Below are 16,988 nucleotides of genomic sequence, written 5' to 3' on the forward strand. Positions count from 1 at the left end.
ACAATTTCGCATACCTTGATCCTTTCTCAGAAGTGGAAACTGGTATCCCCAAGGACGTCCCCCTGACTGCTGTACCCATGACACTCACGACGTTGAGCGGCAGGAATGATTTTAAACATGGAATCGGTCTGTTGGGAGAAGAGACTTTTCTCACACGTTTCCATCATCCGGAATGTCATTCTCGATTTTGCGCTGGTTCTGGCACCGAAGAGCAAGCTAGGATTGAACTTTTGGATCCATCATCATTCAAAAATGGCCAGAAAGAGGGACGACGTTGTCGACCGGATGTGTATCTCGGTTTTGATCCGGAAGGGCACAAAATCCACCAAAAACGCTTTTCAAGCAGAAACAGCGAGATTGATTCGATATATGACGCTGTGAGGGCAATGGCAGAAAGATTGCAGAATGATTACTCTAGACATGGAGATGATTATGGTAGATGTATAGCGCTAGATAGACGATAGAATTGAAGTTGCTCAGTGGATGATGCATCTTGCCACGTGAGCTCATGTTATGATAGAGATGTTTATGAGACTTTTGCGGACATCAAAGCGACCTCAAAGCGACCTGCAGAATGTTAGTCGACAAGTATTGCCTCATTGCATTGCCTTATCTTTGACGAAACAAGTCAAAAGATGGCTGCAATCAATGATTAGGTGCGTATTGAAGACGAATAGCGCGACGTTGGTCTCCGTTCCTTATCTAAGGGCAGGTGCTTAATGATTGCTGAAACATCAGATAGAATAGAGGTGCAAAGGTAGCCCCTACTTCAATACCCAATATCTCGCGCATAACACACGTCGCTGTCGTCGTTGGATGATCATTTTCAATTCATTTTTTGCTACGCTTCCCCCAACAGCCTCCTCTCTCACATAGCTACGCTTACTTGGAAAGCGCGGCCTGGAGACCCTCGTAAACATCAACCTCGATTCTAGCCTCAGCCTTCTCAGATTCAGGAGCGTTTGAGCCGAGGACTCGGTTAGCGTCAGCAAGAGCGGACTTGATGCTCTGTACGAAACAAAGGGGAGAACGTCAGTTTCTGATTTTCTGATGCTTTTGCGGGAGATGGGAAGAGGGAATAGAAAACGAACCTCAGGAGAGAACTTGTCAAGGGAGTAAGCCTCAACGGCGTTGATGGTAAGAGCGTTGTTGCCGTGGACGGTGGCGAAACCGGCGGAAACTGAGAAAGGCATTAGCGCGTGGTTCGGCACCTCGGTTTGGATCGAAACACGAGAAGATAGTGGGCGTAAATGACGCTTAAGACGCTTGGGCCACCGCGATGGGGATTCCTCCTGTCGGGTTCCTTTCCTCTCATTTCTCTGCGACGATCGTAACCAGGAAACGTTCGGTTTCTCCTCTCTTGACGCGCGACATGAGCACACTGGTGCAAACATAGCGCGTTAGAGATGCTGGTTGACCCTCCCGTAGCATCTGAAAACTTGTTTGGTTCCCTTTACGCCTTGTCCTATCACGCGCAAACCCAAAAATGTACTGGCTGTACTTTCTCTTCCCTATGCACCCACCAAAACCTCGCAATCCTTGCAAAACCAACGGTACCACCGCGAAACCCTAAAACGTGCACTCACCAAACCACTTCTTGCCCTGCTGTCCGTTCTCCTCGATAACCTCAATCACACCAGGCCTGAGAGCCTCGACGGAGGGAACGTGGTTGGCGAGGATACCCATGTCACCAGTAGCGGCGGGGATGTTGACTTGAATGACACCGGAAGAAGAGTAGAGGGACTATTGGTGGGCGGGCAGGAGTACGTGTACATGTACGCGGATATGACGAATTTGAAGAGTTGGAGTTTTTGCAAAGGACGTATTGATGATTAGCGGGGAAATCGTTTGGAACCGAATAGAGCAGTGTTTTTTTTTCAAGAGCGCAGGGAAAGATCGCGATGAAATGGTGGACCGGGAACGCCAACACACCAACCGACCAACAAAAGACCGACCAGAACCGACGATGAAGACAAAGAATTGTCCGTGCATCAGCAAAGGAAAACCGCTCTATTTTCTTGCACACCAACGCACCTGGTGGGGGAGGACCAAACTCAACTGCAACTTGCCGTCGGTGGCAGCCTCGGCGTACCCACGTCGAGCGATTCGAAGGGCAGAAGCCTGTCGGGGGAGGGCACGGAGAGCAGGGGTGAGTCGGGAGGCGAACATTTCTGGAGGAGGGTGTGTCAGAGCCTACGGCCGCCGGGGCGGGGGAGGGGGGGGGAGAACTCACTTTGTGTTTCAGCGTTGTCTGTGGTGTAAGGTCTTCTCGCTGCTGAATGGCTACGCAAGAGACCTCATCCGAAAGCCCGCGGAAATACGGCATTATCCCGTGTGGCACCCGACAGCTCTGTTTATGTAATCTGCAGCGTGCCTTGCGCCTCCACCGCGGCGCTCAACTTTTTGAGACCATTCAGACGGTCATGATTGCAGAGCTCCTTCTAGCTGCTCATATCAAGCAAAATGGCGAGACAATCAAAGCCATTCACGGCATCTACTGTTTCACAAGAAAAGCCCAAGAAGCAGGTGATCAAGAAGAAAAGGCTTGACCCCGCCAACGCATACACCTACCTCCCGTCTCTCCCCAAACGCCACCGTACATCCGCCTTCCAGAACTCGCTCAGTTACGAAGAACTCCAACAGGCCAAGGAGTCGTCCAAGGGACGCCATTATGATGGTGAAGACGATGAAGAATCTATGCAGGCGAGGGTGCGAAAAGTTGCGATGATGATTGCTTCTGAAGGGCCTCAAGAAGTGGATAGCGAAGAAAGTGAAGTGGACTCTGACGAAGCATGGGAGAGTGATGGAAGTGACGAAGAGAGATGGGGAGATGTATTTAAAGAGCTAGAAAAGGGAAAAGGGAAGAAGAAGGCAAAAGACGTAGTCAGAAAAGTCGGTACGACTTTTTATGGTTCAAGGCGCCGGAAAACTGACAGTTGTTACAGCCTGCGAAACCATTGACTGTCAATCTTGATGAAAGCGACGGTGAAGCCCCCAAAGAAATTGCCAATAATTCAACCGTTCCTATCTCTCCTGAGTCTGCAGAAGAAGACGAGGATAATGATGATGACGAGGATGAGGATGAGGATGATGACGAGGATGAGGATGAGGATGAGGATGAGGATGAAGACGAAGACGAAGACGGATTGTCGGAACTTTCAGCGGAAGAGGAAGACCCCGACACGCTTGCCGACCTTGACGCTTTTGTCGACCAACTCGCCGCGTCCGACAAGAAACGCAAAGCTACAGAGACCGACGCCGATTCTTCAGCTGAGCAGAAGAAGAGACGGGTCTTGCCTGTCAAGTTTAGGCAAGAGATCAAGGATGACGCAGCTTTGAAGAGCAGTAAGTTTGTCAAATATCCCGCTCTGTTTGCATAAAACGCTAAACCATGCCGTTAGACCAAAAATTGGATATCTCCGCTCTCATTTCATCCCACCCCTCTCTCGCTTCCGCCTCTGCTCTTATCAAACCCTCCAAACCATCCACTACCAAGTCAGTCCTCAAGGGCGGTGTTCTTGCTGCTCCTCTTCCTACCGTCCAACAAGAACGACTTGACCGCGAGGCCGCTTACGCCCAAACCAAAACTGAAGGCCAAAAATGGTCTACCTTGATGAAACGAGTCAAAGAGGCCGAACACTTGTCCTTCCCTCTCCAAGCAAAGGACCGCGGTGGCGTCAAATCTTCCAGCGAGATTCTTGCCGGTTTCAAGCCTCAAAATGAAATGGAATCTGCCGTCGAAGCACTCTTAAAAAAGGCCAACCTGACAGAGGACGAGCTCACGAAGCATGAAGATCTCCAGATGGAAGCTCGTGAAATGACGGAAGAAGAAATTAAAGCTCGTCGAGCTGAACTTCGATACCAGCGTGAACTTCTTTTCCGCGCTGAAGCCAAAGCTAAGCGCGTGGCCAAGATCAAGTCCAAGACATTTAGGAAACTTGCGAGGAAACGAGCAGCAAAGGAGAACCCCGGGATGGCGTTGGAGGACCTCGAGAGGCTTGATCCCGAGGCGGCGCAGATTGAGAGAGAGAAGATTGAGCGTGAGCGAGCAAAGGAGCGAGCAACCTTGAGACATGGCGCGAAGAGCAGGTGGGCAAGGGGGGTCGGTGGTGAAGCTGATGATGACGAGAGGATGGCAAAGGAAGCAATGTTGGATATGAAGGAGAAGCTGTTGAGGAAGATTCAGGGTAAGGATGAGGGTTCATCCTCCGAAGAAGAGAGCGAAGACGAGGAAGAAGATGAAGAAACCGTCAAGGCCAAGGCGTTTGACCAGCTCGCTCAGCTCAACTCTGATTCCGGTGCGGCCTCACAAGCTCAAGGCAAAAAGGGTCTCATGCAAATGAAGTTTATGCAAAAGGCGCAAGAAAGGAGGATGAAAGAAGTCGCAGAGCAAGAGAAGGATGCTCGTATGCAAATCGAGCTCTTTGGTGAGGATGGCGAAAGAGAGGAAGAGAGTAGTAACGAGAGTGATGAGGAGCCAGCCGTTGTTAATGTTGGTGGGAATGAAGGAAGACTCAAGTTTAGCGGTCCTACTCCTGGCGTAAGTTATCTCGCACAAGCCCATGTAGTTCAAAGGACTGATACCCCTCTTCACAGACCGGCGCTTCCGAATCACCAGCTCTTCCTGCTCCTTCAGTCCAAGACCCCGTCCCCGCATCCAAATCCAAATCCATCTTTACCCGTGCCCCTTCTCCCCCTCCTGTAGACTCCAATCCGTGGCTCACCGCTACCAACTCCTCCGGCCCCTCTCGAAAACGTCACGCCCAACTTGGATCCCAGCTTAACGACGAGACCAAGGCTGTTAAAGCTATCAAGAAGGCAAGCAAGAGAAGAGAGGATGAAGAGGAGGATGAGAGGGTTGATATTGATGTGGAGGCACCCATCGCCACCAAATCAGTGGATATCTCAAATAATAAGGGTAAGACTAAGGGTAAGACCTCTATTGCTGCGATTGCGGCGGTCCAAGCGGACGAACAGGAAGAAGATGAGGAAATTGCAGACTTGCTTCCTGCCAGCGGCGTTAAAGCATTCAAACAACGTGATCTTGTTGCTGAAGCGTTTGCGGGTGATAATGTCGTGGAGGACTTTGCGACTGAAAAGGCCAGACAGATTGAGGCGGATGCTCCAAAGGTTGAAGATACCTCACTCCCTGGATGGGTAAGCTTCATATTCTTCCGAAGCAAAACCAAGCTATTCTAGGTGGCTGACGGAAGAGAAATATTTTAGGGATCATGGGGCGGTAAGGGTGCAAAGAAGCGCAAAGCCAATCCGAAATTCCTCGTCAAGACGGCCGGTATCGAGCCTATTGCCCGAAAGGACTTTGCCCATTCCAATGTTATCATCACCGAGAAGAAGGACAGGAAGGCGTCCCAATTCCAGCTCAAGGACTTGCCTTATCCTTACACGAGCAAGGAGCAGTATGAGAAGAGCTTTGAAGTGCCAGTGGGTAGTGAATGGAATAGTAGGAGCGGGTTCCAGAGAGGCACTCTGCCCAGGGTTGTCAAAAAGGCAAGTTCGGCTCATGACATTGGATTCACTCGAAAAGCTGACAATTCTTATAGCCTGGAGCCATTATCGAACCTGTCAGGAGACTGTTCTAGGCTTCGTATATTATGTAATGTATTGTGCGCACTTTTGATGTTTAGTATGCATTCGTCGAGCTTGTTATGCCAGGTGTTCGCAGTCTGTTTCTTATACACCCTTTCCCGTCAGCCTTTTTTCGGCCTGGACAACTTTACACCTCTCGCCCCTTGTAGTTTTATTACCGACACCATTAATCTAATCTAATCTGTTTTAGGTGTGCATCAAGTCCGCTACTGAACGTGTCGCTTTCCTCGGATCCGGCCGATATCATCCAGTAGTAGAACGCTCTATGGTCTGAATCGTATACTTTTGACAATTTGCTCACTCCAGTACAAAAATAATCCACACAACCTCTTCGATGGATCAGTGTAAAATGTTGAGAGCCTATCTCACACAGATAATAGTCCGCTTCCAGATGCACGTTACGTCGGTATTCGGAGACGGAGGGGTAGATGGATCCGAGTTGAAAATCTTCTTTTTGCAACAGCTGAGTACGGGTGAATCTGTCTTCGATGGGATCTGTCTACTAGGAGGACCTAGTGCGTCGATGAAGGACACCGACATGAAATGCTCACGTTCCCGATTAGTGAATGAACAACAATCCAACGCTTACCGAGTTCTTCGGTACAATAGGGAGAGCCGACATCGAAGGATCAAGAAGCAACGTCCCTATGAACGCGAGCGTGGAATCTCTCCGATGGAGACATCATCATATATCCTACCCCGACGACCTTCATCAGGGATTTCGTCCGCTAAAGGATAGCTGGTGTACTAACTAGTCCGACGATACGAATTTACTAGCACCTCTTGGAAAATGCAGGATGTCCCGCAATGGCGCGTTATCCAACGACCTTTGCTGACATCGGGCTTCCCGATCAGACATTGAATCCCGGTGGAGACTCGTATAGAAGGTATTGTCAACACTTTTGATGCTGAAGCCGCCTCGCCGTTCTCTTGCGCCCTGTGCTGTATCCAGCATCGGTATTTAGCCCGCCTTCTAAGACCGCCCCCTGCTCGATAATAAGAAGTTATTAAATCCATGGCAATATTCCATGGGTAGAAATCCTGCATGGCATTAATCTTAGTAAGTTCCAAGATTGTTAATTGAATAATTGACTGCTTGCGAAACTTACCAATAAGCTAAACGAATGCCGTCCAAACTGAATACTGAGGAGATCTTCAAGCAGGTAGTCGGTTTCTCTTCGAGGGACGTCTTAATGGCTAGATGTCAAATGTGCAAGGCCCGACGATAGAAAGCCATGACGATACGTTGCAAAAAATGGGGTTTCATACTTTGTGAGGGCACATACAGGTACGTACTGCATTTTGTTAAGCCAAGCATATATAAGTGAGGGATCGGAGTTGTTGTCATCCCTTGCACCAAGCGTTACAAGTAGACTCTTCCGTCTGTTGCGCCTGAGATCGAAATTCGACGAACAAAAGTTAAAGTTGTGAGTGTTGATCCTCAGCTCGTCCATAACCTCTCCTAAGTTTGCTTGTCATCAAATGAAGGAAGAAGAGCCATGAGAAAATGTACCTTTTCCAGTCGGATGACTCGAGTTTCGCGAACTGTAAAAATCGCCTATGCCTAACCCCGAAGCTAAGTCGTAGATCTTCTGATGATGAGATCTTGAAAGGCCAAGGAGGAATGGCAACGCGGGAAACCAATCCTTACCATTCGATGAACGAAGGGGTATTCAATTAAATCTTTTATGTATTCAATTTCAAATTTCCTATTTATCTTTTACCGAAATCAGCAATGTCATTGCTCGAAAATTGCCCACACCAGCCACGTTTCGGTTCGCCGAACTTGGGACTTGAATGCTTATTGTCATACCTGTATACATCTCTTGATGTTCATGCATATACAGCAACAGGTTTTTTGATAGATGACGAATCGAAGGTTGAGTGAAAAGAGCAAGAATAATGCAGATATCAGAAGAAGCCGGGGAGTAGGTGCAGAGACAAGAGCCGCAAAATGTGCCTTATTTGGGGCACCTGGGGCTCATAGACGGTACTAGTCTAAAATGTGGAGGAGGCCTGAGGTTTCAAACGAACGGATTGAGAAAGCCGCTGCTCGTACATGTTTGACGGAATGCTGAACGCCACGTTGAATATGACTGAATAATGGGTGGTTGCCTTTTTCCTTCTTCCATCTCATCGTCCATTATTGATTAGCTGCTGACGGGCCCTTATAACCGCTACAAATTACAATGCTTTCGTGAATGTTATTATGAGCTCATGGTCTGCAAAGATATTGCTACGGTACATCAGGCGGGGGGGGGGTTTTGATAGAAAGAGGCAGATTATAGTCTGGTGCTTGATGCGTCATGAATAATAACCCATACACCATATAGTTCATTAATTGCTCGAGAGCGCTGCTGCTCGCACATTCCCGAAGCCTAGCGGTCGTATCATGACAGGTTGAACGCACAACGCACAGACTTTCGTATTCTGCGGCACGAAACGCCTCGCATCGAAAACTGTTCGGCGTTCCATGAAACATTCAGGTTAGACCACGGCAAGCTATGCACCGACGGTATGATATAAGAGGCAAGAGCCTGATAAAAGATGGAAGTCCACAGTTGGCAACGTCAGTAAGGCAAAGCAACATAAGTAGTAAGTATAACAGTCGGAGACTCGACGACAGCCTACCAGACGCCCCAAGTTGGTAAGGCCAAATGTCCAGTGATAACTGCGTCTTATAGATACTGCAGGTAACGCACATACACCCAATCCACTACGTACCAAGAACACTCATCCATGCGAGAAAAAATGTAGATTTTGTTGGTTGAGTGCCGTTGACATCATGTGTGACAACAACACTAGCTTCCGTTTTGAAAAACTCGGGATCATTCGGGAATGTACGTACATATCGAGATCAGCAAAAGTCGAGAGCTGAGCCCATAATATTAGCGGTGGAATAATGCGGGTTGCATGCTTGCGTCCTTGCATGGGTCTGGATTGAGCAAAGATGCAAGTTGACGCGAAGACTCGAAGATGAGACAAGAGAAGCTCGAGCTGAAATTTACCGAAAGCGGCAAATCAGCAAAAGAGTATGTCTGCCGATCAGCTGAACTGGCTGGAATTCCCCTGATCTAATGCACGGTACGTGGTTTACCTTCCGCGCATCTTTTGTTGAGCATGAATTCTCAAGCTGTTGCTAATAATCGTTGCTATTATTATGGCAGACTGAGCCATTATTGGACTTCTTATACATACTAGACGAAGTGACTGTTATTCACAGTCAATGCAAATAATATAATCATGACTGGATAGACTTGGCCTCTGTATACCGACGACGCAACAATTATTGATGCCTTTTCAGGGCCGGAACATTTACTGCCGCTGAAAGAATCAGAGGAAGAGCGGGGTATACTGATTGTGCGGCTTGCGGAGATATATTATATATATATATATATATACAGAGCAATTGTAGCATATTCTGTAATTATTCGTGCAGTATGAATATGTATGGTGTCGATATGAGATTAGTAGGATGCAAGTGCAATCGAGCACGATACAGTAGACGCATGTTAAAACAGATTAAAAGAAAGGCTGCAAAAGGCAGAAGCATAAACACCCACCGCTCAAATCTCAAAATCGAATCGCACTTGCCGTTTGGGGCGGTCTCCACCTTTCTTCGCCCAGTTCCGGCTTCGGACATCCAACAGGAAAAAACCCATCTTCCGGTATTCACTCTCTTCCACCACTATTCGATCTTAAATAAAAGTGGTAGACTTGCACAGAAGCAAGGAGGCCGGCAAGAGCTCCCAGCACGCATCCTCTTGCCGATAATCACTTCCGGCCGATATCATCATACATTCGCGATAACCTCCGCCCTTCAAGTATCAAGCACTCCTTTCCCATTCCGCTCTGTACCGCACTTCACGAGTAGTGGTTTGTCGCCCCGAAACCACCTTGAGCGCTTTCACCAATCGTTACCCTTCCGATTTACTCATTCCGTATTACGGTTGACCACAGAGAGTGCACGGATCTTCGCGGCTGATTGCAACGATTATCCGCGAGTTCGATTACGATCTCTGAAGCTTAGTCTCCAGCATAGGGTTTGGTGGCCGACGAGACTCCTACAGATAGGAAGCGGAGAGAACATACGAAGGCTGAGAGAAGGCAGCGTTGTTTGGTGCGTGTCAAGTATGCTATCTGCGATTACAAGAGCTGACGTTGTGAACTTGCTTCGTCACTTCGCTGGTCAATCCCCACTACATCACTTGATGGTGTACCCTGCTTTTACTCTTCCTTTGGCGTCCGACTTGCCATTCCCACTGTTTTTTCGGTGTCACTTTGCGATCCCTCGCATGCGTGCTGTTCTATGCTCTGCCCCTGGACTCGTTCATTATCTACTCGACATATCAGATTGCACGCTTTCAACAGTGGATAAGCTAGCAAGTGGTCCCTAAAAGACTTGTTACGCAAGATTTCGTTTTAGCGCTCAGCAGTCTGAGACCTCCGTTGACATTGTTTTTGTTTGTGGACGCCATCGAGCATACACACCAATACTTTATCTTTTACGCAATCACCTTTTTGTTTACAGCTTCATCGATCCCGGTCTACTTTACATTTGCCATCTCTCGGGTTTCAACAGCGCGAGAGTTAAAATACGCAGACATACACCGTAGAAAAAGGCGAAGGAAGAGTGCCGCCTTCCCGTAGGGCACATCGTGAGTGTCGTGGTGACTTCGTTTCCTGTGTGTAGACTTACGCTTACAGAATCACAGCCATACTATGGCCCTTCCCCATCCACCTCAGGCCAGTTTTCACGGTCAATCTCAACCACCATATCATATACAACAAAATCAGATGATGTCTCAGCATATGCAGCAACAACAGATTCAACAGGCAGCCCAAGTTCAAGCTCAGACGCAACAGCAACTACCACAGAACCCACAGCAGTTTCATCAATATGGAATGGTAAGACCGGTTGGTATGAATACTCTTGCATTGAGTCAGCAGCAGCAGCATGCTCTCCAGCAAGCACAGGCACGGCAACAGCAAATTATCCAGGCTCAAGCTCAAGTGCAAGCTCAGGCTCAGGCTCAGGCTCAGGCTCAAACCCGAGCTGCTCAATCAGGACAACAACAGGCTAACCAACGTGTCGTTCCGCCATCCCCTCACCATCCTTCCCCTTCACCACATATGGACCACCAGTTTCAACCCGACATGGCGTACCCTCATCCTCTTCAACAAGCGCCTGGTATGCATGTGAGCCAGATGTCTCCCCGTTCCGCAAGGGCTGTCTCTGGAATGCCACAAGGTGTTCAAGTAGACAATCCGGCTCATCCGAAAAATATGGCGGGTGGATCAGCGTGGATGCAAAACGCCATGGCCGGCCCTTTACAACACTCTGGTCAACAACCACAAAATCCTCAACAATCACAATCCCAACAACCGCAACCCATCTCTCATCAACATCAACTCCAACCATCCCATTTACCGCATTCAACGCCCACTCCTCAACATCAAATGCCTCCGCAAATACTCGGTCAGCCTCAAGGTTCAGGGCCTGGGGCCGCACCAGGACAAGGTCCAGGTCAACGGATGGCTCAACAAATGGGACATGCACAACAGATGGAGCAAGCAGAATATGGGTTAGGGATGTCGACGGGTACGACAATGTCTCGAGCAACTAACTCAAACCAAGGGCCTGTGAGATGGGATGCGGATCATGCGTACGTTCCCCCTTTCTCCTTCGTGGTAATGGCTTTGCTAACGTAGATCTCAGTTTGAAAGCCTATGTACATGATTACCTGGTAAAGCATGGATTTTCAGGGACTGCTGCTCAGTTCAACATGGAAGCAGGTCTGAATGATGGGGGGATCCCTGTCAACGCTAGGGAAGGTGTTTTATATGAGTTAGTTATTGTCTGAAGCGCACCTTTCACATTTCTGACTCAGCGTAGATGGTGGAATATTTTTTTGGAACTGTTCAGTGCAGGAAGAGGCGTACAAGCCGTCATACAACCAAGTTACTACACCGAGGCAAGTCATTTGAAGTCGTTGGTGGAACCTGTCTGACAAGATCGTAATTAGTGCATGACAAGGATGCGCTCATTTCGACAACATCAGATGATTAACAATGTCACGTACACCGCGCAAAACGTACAAACTGCCGCCAATCAACCTCCGCAGCCTGCTTTCACTTCTCAGCAAATCATGGCTCTTCGACAGCAAGCTCAAGCAATGGGTCTGTCTCCCCAGCAGGCGAATCAGTATGTTCAACAGCAGGTGCAGCAAATACAGCAGCAACATCAGCAGCAACAACAACAACTACAACAGCAACAACAACAACAACAGCAACAGCAACAGCAACAGCAACAGCAACAACAGCAACAACAACAACAGCGACAACCGCAACAGCAGCAACAACAACAACAGCAGCAACAACAACAACAGCAACAACAACAACAACAGCAACAACAACAACAACAGCAACAACAGCAACAACAACAGCAACAACAACAACATGCAATGATGCAGCAGCAACAGCAGCAGCGGTTCCAGTTTGCGCCCACCAGCTCACCTGCAGCCATAGGAAGACCTGCTTCTCGACAAGATCAGCAAGCTCAGCCCACCATGTATCAACCCCAACCTCAAATGGAACTCCAACCGCCTGCTGTTGTGCGTACCTCAAGTCATTCCCCCATCAATCCTTCACCACACATGGTGCAGCAACCTCATCCGGGTGTCATGCCTTCCCCTAGCCAGCCCATGCGGCCACCTATCAGTGGTCTTATGGCCAATGGTCAGATGCGGATACCGTCTTCCGGACCTCCACCGGGTACAAGGCGCGGACAACCTCAGCCCCAGCCACAGACTCAAGGTCACACCCAGGGATACGTCGACCCCTCCCAGACCCCCACTACCGCACCTAGTCCGGCCCAGGGCCATCAAGCACATCCTCATCAACCTCAACCGGGACAGACACAACATCCGCATCAACATACGCACCACCCCAATGCTCAACATATGCCTCAGCCACAGCATCCGCACATGACACCGACTCAGCAGCAACAACACATGATTCAAAATCAGTCGGTCAATGTACAAACTGCTCAACAACGTGCCCAGCAATCTCTGGCTGAAATGCATGCCCAAGCCCAAGTTCAGGCGCAAGCCCAACAACAGCAACAGCTGCTTCATTCTCAGCAACAAGCCCAAGCTCAAGCCGCTGCTCAAGCAGCTCAGCAAAGGGAACAGGCTATCCAGGCTCAACAACAGCACATACAGGCGGTGAACAGTCAGATGTGGGAGGGGCTGGGACTCGGGCATGTCAATCATGGTGTAATGAACTATAGTGCTCAGAGTCTGGGGCTGGGTGGGAAAGATCCACAGTCAATGGATGAGGAGGAAAAGGTGAGCCACATTCCATTGTTAGTATCGCAACAGAAGGACAGCAAATAATGGCTTGATAGCAACGCTTGATACATACGTATAAGCTAACTCTCCAAGAGAACCAGCGGAAAGCAATGATGGGTGCTCAGCAATCTCAACAGCAAACGCCTCAGATGCAACATCAAGGCCAGGGGGGTCCAGGACAGCTGCATCAGAATCAGCAATACACGATGATGCCGCATCAGCAGTCTGTGCACCCGCAAGGGTATCCAGACATGAGGTGAGTAAACATGGTCTACTTACGTGACGCAACAACTGACTAAGATGACATGTAGACCCAACGGTACTATGACTCGCAACCAGTCTTATGAGCTTTCTCAACAGCAGCAGCCTCAGGAGGAAAATAAGGCTGCACCTACACCCGGATCATTGAATCAGTCAACAAATAACTCTTCTTCGGCATCTCAATCCGCTTCGACTCCTACAACATCTACTGCAAACAAGCCCTCGCCGCCAGAAAGGAAGCGCAAAAGGAAGAACTCAGAGAAGGAAAACAAGCCGTCAAGTCCGTTTGGGATGTCCCAATTCGGGCAAGGACAAGCGGGCCAGGGACAGCAAGGCCCAAATGCCGGAGCAGCGGGGCCTGTAACATCCGGGGCTAATGCTACTAATGATCCCGTAAGTTTCATGTGAACTTCAACATACACAGTAGGTTTGGAAACTGAAAGTCTTGGACGTAGATGCGTTCCATACCTGGCACAGCACCGCCACGTCCTGTTTCGGCTTCACCACGCAATCCTACAAGACGTGAGAAACGGAACCAAGCTAAAGAGATGTTGCCCCCGCGCACTACGACACCAAAACCAGCTTCTGGTGGCGGTGCAAATGCGGAGACTGATGCACGAGAGATGAAAGAACGGAAGGAGACGACTGGACGAGGGGGAAAAGTCAGTAGGACACCGAAAATGCCCAAGGAGGAATTACTGGTGAGTGCGATGAACAATGAACAACGGTTATGTTTAACGCTAATGTTCGGATAGCGGGAGGTCCCCACACCTAAATCATTGAATCTATCTCCTAACGGCAATGTAATAACTGTCACCGACGTTAATCCTAATTCGGCATCCACCCATGGTTTCACCCCTTCTCCACCATCAGCATCAACCTCCACCCCTGCGAATGGCGCACTATCGCTGCCTTCTACAACACCTGCCAGTGGCCAAATATCTCTTCCCAACGACCTTTCCATGTCTCACATGGACTTTGGCATGGGCTTAGGTAGCATGGGTTTGGGTGGCATGGGCATGGAGTTCGCCATGGGCATGGGCCTCGGTGCGCTCGGCGGGATAAACGACAACAATCGTCAAGGGATGGGAAACAATAATGGCGGACCTGGAGGCAACAACAGCCTTGAAGATAACCATGGGGGGGATGCGAACGCGGGGAGTGATTTGGATGCGTTAGCAGGCATAGGACAAGATTTCGATTTTGGATTGTACCTCGCCGCTCTGGATGAGGAAGGCGACAACGGAGGGAGCAACGGAGGAAGTGGTGGGAATGGGGAGGTGATTGTATAAATGCCAGTGACATGGGTTAGAGGGCGCGAGGGAAAGAGAAACATCATTTTGGCAATATCGCATTCTGTTCGTCAAAAAGTTAATAATCCCTTGCAGAGAGAGGTTCAAGGAATCGAATAAGGTCTGTCGCCACGTTTCATGGTCATCTACTCTTGTGTCTTTCTACTATTTGTCTTTTTTCTTTCTGCTTTACATTCATCAGTCACTGGTCTTTCCATATACCCATTCATCTTTCTTGCGTTTTTGTTTTCTTTTTCATGGTAATGATCTCTCTTGTCAGGTGTTATCGGTCAATATTCAATATATAATGATTTCTCTACTTTTGCTGCCATCTGGCTGAGAGATAGATGTGCGTGTCCTTGACATAGCTTATGCATAGTGCGTACAATATCTAGCATACTTCGCATACACATCCTGAGCTTGTTGCTTGATCTGATCTTGATACGACATGGTGCTTATGTCACTGTGTGACATTTCCACCTGACGGCTAACGATGAGCGAGCAACGACAGTAGTCGACGTTCTTTCGACTCAGGACATGGTATCTGCAATCTTTATATGATCCAGTCATGATCACATGCCTCTACTGTACCGGAAGAAAATGAGAGATGGGGCGCACGAGATATCTCGGGTAATCCCAATATGTTTATCTCGAGTTTAGCCAGAACTTGCACTTCCCCCGCAACCGAATCTTCCGGTCTGTTGTCCATATAGATCCAGCGACATTCATCCATTTTCCATTTCATTTCCAACATTCGCCCGCTTCCATTCACCTTTCACGTCAACTTTGCCTTCCAGCACAATCATCAACATGCCCGCTGCCAGACTCCGACTCGAACACAAGGTAAGTCTGTTTTGCTCGCTTTCATAAACGATCGAGCTGATCAAATACTAGGTTGCCATCATCACTGGTGCCGGCTCGTACGTTCCACAAATATGGACAATAAACCAGGATAGAACGGCCTTACTCATGAAACAACAGCGGTATCGGTCTTGAGACCGCCCTCCAATTTGCCGCTGAGGGCGCCCGACTCGTCATTTCTGACATCAACCTCCGCAATGTCGAGGCTGCTGCCCAGCTCATCAACACTCATTTCCCAGAATGCGGTGCTGTCGCCATCAAGTGTGATGTGAGCAAGGAGGAGGAGGTGAAGGCCATGGTCGATAAGGCCGTGGAGGTGTTTGGAAGGTTGGATGTGCTCGTGAGTGGTCCTTTTTAAACAAGTGCCATCAGAAATGTGATCGGGCCTGTGTACTGGAGTCTGACTTAAAAAATTACAATCAGTTCAACAACGCCGGTATCATGCACCCCGCTGATGACAATGCCATCACTACCGAGGAGAAGGTCTGGGACCTTACTCAGAATATTAACGTCAAGGGTGTCTGGTTTGGATGCAAGTATGGTATCTTGGCCATGAAGAAAGTGCGCACCTGTTTTAATCTCGAGCCATGGATTAGATATACTGACATAAGTCCTATAGAACAAGCCCGATCCTTCCAAGGGCCTCGGCATTGGTGGTTCTATCATCAACGTCGCTTCCTTCGTCGCCATCTTGGGTGCTGCCACCCCTCAACTTGCTTGTACGCTTCTTCTTTCCTTTTCCATAAGTTGGAGCTGATTTAGTGTACACAGACACCGCCTCCAAGGGTGCTGTCCTCGCCATGACTCGCGAACTTGCAATGGTCCACGCCCGTGAAGGTATCCGATTTAACTCTCTCTGTCCCGGTCCTATCCGAACCCCTCTCTTGATGGATTTCCTCAACACCCCTGAAAAGTTGAACAGGCGAATGGTGCATGTACCCATGGGCAGGTTCGGTGAGGCTGTAGAGCAGGCCAAGGCTGTTGTCTTCTGTATGTGGTCATCTTCATCTATCCAAGGAATGACCCAAGGCTGATCAGAGTTGTAGTGGCTTCCGATGACTCTTCCTTCATTAACGGTACCGACTTCTTGGTAGATGGTGGTCTTCACAAGTGTTATGTTGTGAGTATTATGTTTTCATGTTATTACTTGGGACAATGTTAAAATAAAGGCATAGACTCCCGAAGGCGAGCCTGCCCAGCCCGGCCCTACCGGATTGCTCGCCACCCTGTCCAAAACTGCTTAAGCAAGAAATATACACAGAAAGCGAAACGATGGGTGCTTAGATTGTTAGTATAAAAGGTGTTTGTAACAATATCCCCATGAACCTATACAAAAATGTGCTAGCTCGTGCCCCCCCCCCTCAATGTGCAGATCGTCCTATTCGCCTACCTCTGAGACAATTTTTTGTGACCTTTAGTAACATAAAAAAACAGGTACCCATCCGACAGAGTATCATCATGCATGTTTTTCCGACTATCATCGCCTCTAACTGGACTTTTTTTTTTTACCCTGAGCGTGAACCATCCAGATGTGAGAAATTCGACCGCAGGTGATGAATTTTATAAATTGCTTGATACCTTTATGAGAGGCTGCATCTGGTGTTAAGACACCTGA

The 16,988-nt window shown here is 48.7% G+C and overlaps 6 protein-coding genes across 6 annotated transcripts in view; 4 read left to right on the forward strand and 2 right to left on the reverse strand.

Annotated features, from left to right (window-relative positions):
• CNB00320 (hypothetical protein) overlaps window positions 1–481 on the forward strand; it is a 1,287-nt gene extending 806 nt beyond the window's left edge. The window contains exon 1 of the mRNA XM_568773.2: window positions 1–481. This exon is cut by the window's left edge and continues 806 nt beyond it. Within this exon, the coding sequence (XP_568773.1) occupies window positions 1–464 (464 nt within the window). The 3' untranslated portion in view covers window positions 465–481.
• Window positions 482–820: 339 nt separating this feature from the next.
• Window positions 821–2,255, reverse strand: CNB00330 (ATP synthase delta chain, mitochondrial precursor, putative). The gene is made up of 5 exons (XM_024656430.1): window positions 2,234–2,255; window positions 2,035–2,171; window positions 1,587–1,743; window positions 1,092–1,180; window positions 821–1,008 (listed from the first exon to the last, which is right to left on the reverse strand). Exons 2-5 carry the CDS (start codon window positions 2,167–2,169, stop codon window positions 883–885), a joined length of 507 nt encoding a protein of 168 aa, XP_024512109.1. The 5' UTR covers window positions 2,170–2,171; window positions 2,234–2,255; the 3' UTR covers window positions 821–882.
• A 164-nt stretch (window positions 2,256–2,419) lies between these two features.
• CNB00340 (conserved hypothetical protein) lies at window positions 2,420–5,664 on the forward strand. Its single transcript, XM_024656431.1, has 6 exons — window positions 2,420–2,892; window positions 2,946–3,345; window positions 3,402–4,540; window positions 4,597–5,157; window positions 5,227–5,508; window positions 5,562–5,664. Exons 1-6 carry the CDS (start codon window positions 2,464–2,466, stop codon window positions 5,598–5,600), a joined length of 2,850 nt encoding a protein of 949 aa, XP_024512110.1. The 5' UTR covers window positions 2,420–2,463; the 3' UTR covers window positions 5,601–5,664.
• Window positions 5,665–5,676: 12 nt separating this feature from the next.
• CNB00345 (hypothetical protein) lies at window positions 5,677–7,193 on the reverse strand. The gene is made up of 4 exons (XM_024658839.1): window positions 7,121–7,193; window positions 6,717–7,069; window positions 6,360–6,648; window positions 5,677–6,301 (listed from the first exon to the last, which is right to left on the reverse strand). Exons 3-4 carry the CDS (start codon window positions 6,622–6,624, stop codon window positions 6,237–6,239), a joined length of 330 nt encoding a protein of 109 aa, XP_024514200.1. The 5' UTR covers window positions 6,625–6,648; window positions 6,717–7,069; window positions 7,121–7,193; the 3' UTR covers window positions 5,677–6,236.
• A 1,989-nt stretch (window positions 7,194–9,182) lies between these two features.
• Window positions 9,183–14,893, forward strand: CNB00360 (hypothetical protein). Its single transcript, XM_024656432.1, has 10 exons — window positions 9,183–9,727; window positions 9,961–10,265; window positions 10,323–11,273; window positions 11,327–11,455; window positions 11,504–11,582; window positions 11,634–12,956; window positions 13,016–13,215; window positions 13,271–13,613; window positions 13,676–13,921; window positions 13,976–14,893. The coding sequence occupies exons 3-10, from the start codon at window positions 10,330–10,332 to the stop codon at window positions 14,510–14,512; spliced, it is 3,801 nt and encodes a 1,266-aa protein (XP_024512111.1). The 5' UTR covers window positions 9,183–9,727; window positions 9,961–10,265; window positions 10,323–10,329; the 3' UTR covers window positions 14,513–14,893.
• A 308-nt stretch (window positions 14,894–15,201) lies between these two features.
• Window positions 15,202–16,845, forward strand: CNB00370 (fatty acid beta-oxidation-related protein, putative). The gene is made up of 8 exons (XM_568778.2): window positions 15,202–15,355; window positions 15,407–15,432; window positions 15,494–15,713; window positions 15,797–15,934; window positions 15,993–16,092; window positions 16,145–16,363; window positions 16,420–16,493; window positions 16,549–16,845. The coding sequence occupies exons 1-8, from the start codon at window positions 15,323–15,325 to the stop codon at window positions 16,615–16,617; spliced, it is 879 nt and encodes a 292-aa protein (XP_568778.1). The 5' UTR covers window positions 15,202–15,322; the 3' UTR covers window positions 16,618–16,845.
• Window positions 16,846–16,988: the final 143 nt, after the last annotated feature.

Source organism: Cryptococcus neoformans (genome assembly GCF_000091045.1).
Source record: "Cryptococcus neoformans var. neoformans JEC21 chromosome 2 sequence".
Lineage (NCBI taxonomy): Eukaryota > Fungi > Basidiomycota > Tremellomycetes > Tremellales > Cryptococcaceae > Cryptococcus > Cryptococcus deneoformans.

Coding starts and splice junctions, on each gene's coding strand:
- CNB00360 (XM_024656432.1), top strand. CDS start 10,330: ATGGCCCTTCCCCATCCACCTCAGGCCAGTTTTCACGGTCAATCTCAA. Junction 13,614..13,675: donor CTAATGCTACTAATGATCCC/GTAAGTTTCATG, acceptor TCTTGGACGTAG/ATGCGTTCCATACCTGGCAC. Junction 13,922..13,975: donor TGCCCAAGGAGGAATTACTG/GTGAGTGCGATG, acceptor ATGTTCGGATAG/CGGGAGGTCCCCACACCTAA.
- CNB00340 (XM_024656431.1), top strand. CDS start 2,464: ATGGCGAGACAATCAAAGCCATTCACGGCATCTACTGTTTCACAAGAA. Junction 3,346..3,401: donor TGACGCAGCTTTGAAGAGCA/GTAAGTTTGTCA, acceptor CCATGCCGTTAG/ACCAAAAATTGGATATCTCC. Junction 5,509..5,561: donor TGCCCAGGGTTGTCAAAAAG/GCAAGTTCGGCT, acceptor CAATTCTTATAG/CCTGGAGCCATTATCGAACC.
- CNB00370 (XM_568778.2), top strand. CDS start 15,323: ATGCCCGCTGCCAGACTCCGACTCGAACACAAG. Junction 15,714..15,796: donor TTGGAAGGTTGGATGTGCTC/GTGAGTGGTCCT, acceptor AATTACAATCAG/TTCAACAACGCCGGTATCAT. Junction 16,494..16,548: donor GTCTTCACAAGTGTTATGTT/GTGAGTATTATG, acceptor ATAAAGGCATAG/ACTCCCGAAGGCGAGCCTGC.
- CNB00345 (XM_024658839.1), bottom strand. CDS start 6,624: ATGGATTTAATAACTTCTTATTATCGAGCAGGGGGCGGTCTTAGAAGG. Junction 6,302..6,359: donor AAATTCGTATCGTCGGACTA/GTTAGTACACCA, acceptor TCGTCGGGGTAG/GATATATGATGATGTCTCCA.
- CNB00330 (XM_024656430.1), bottom strand. CDS start 2,169: ATGTTCGCCTCCCGACTCACCCCTGCTCTCCGTGCCCTCCCCCGACAG. Junction 1,744..2,034: donor GTTTGGTCCTCCCCCACCAG/GTGCGTTGGTGT, acceptor GCCCACCAATAG/TCCCTCTACTCTTCTTCCGG. Junction 1,181..1,586: donor GCAGGGCAAGAAGTGGTTTG/GTGAGTGCACGT, acceptor TGCCTTTCTCAG/TTTCCGCCGGTTTCGCCACC.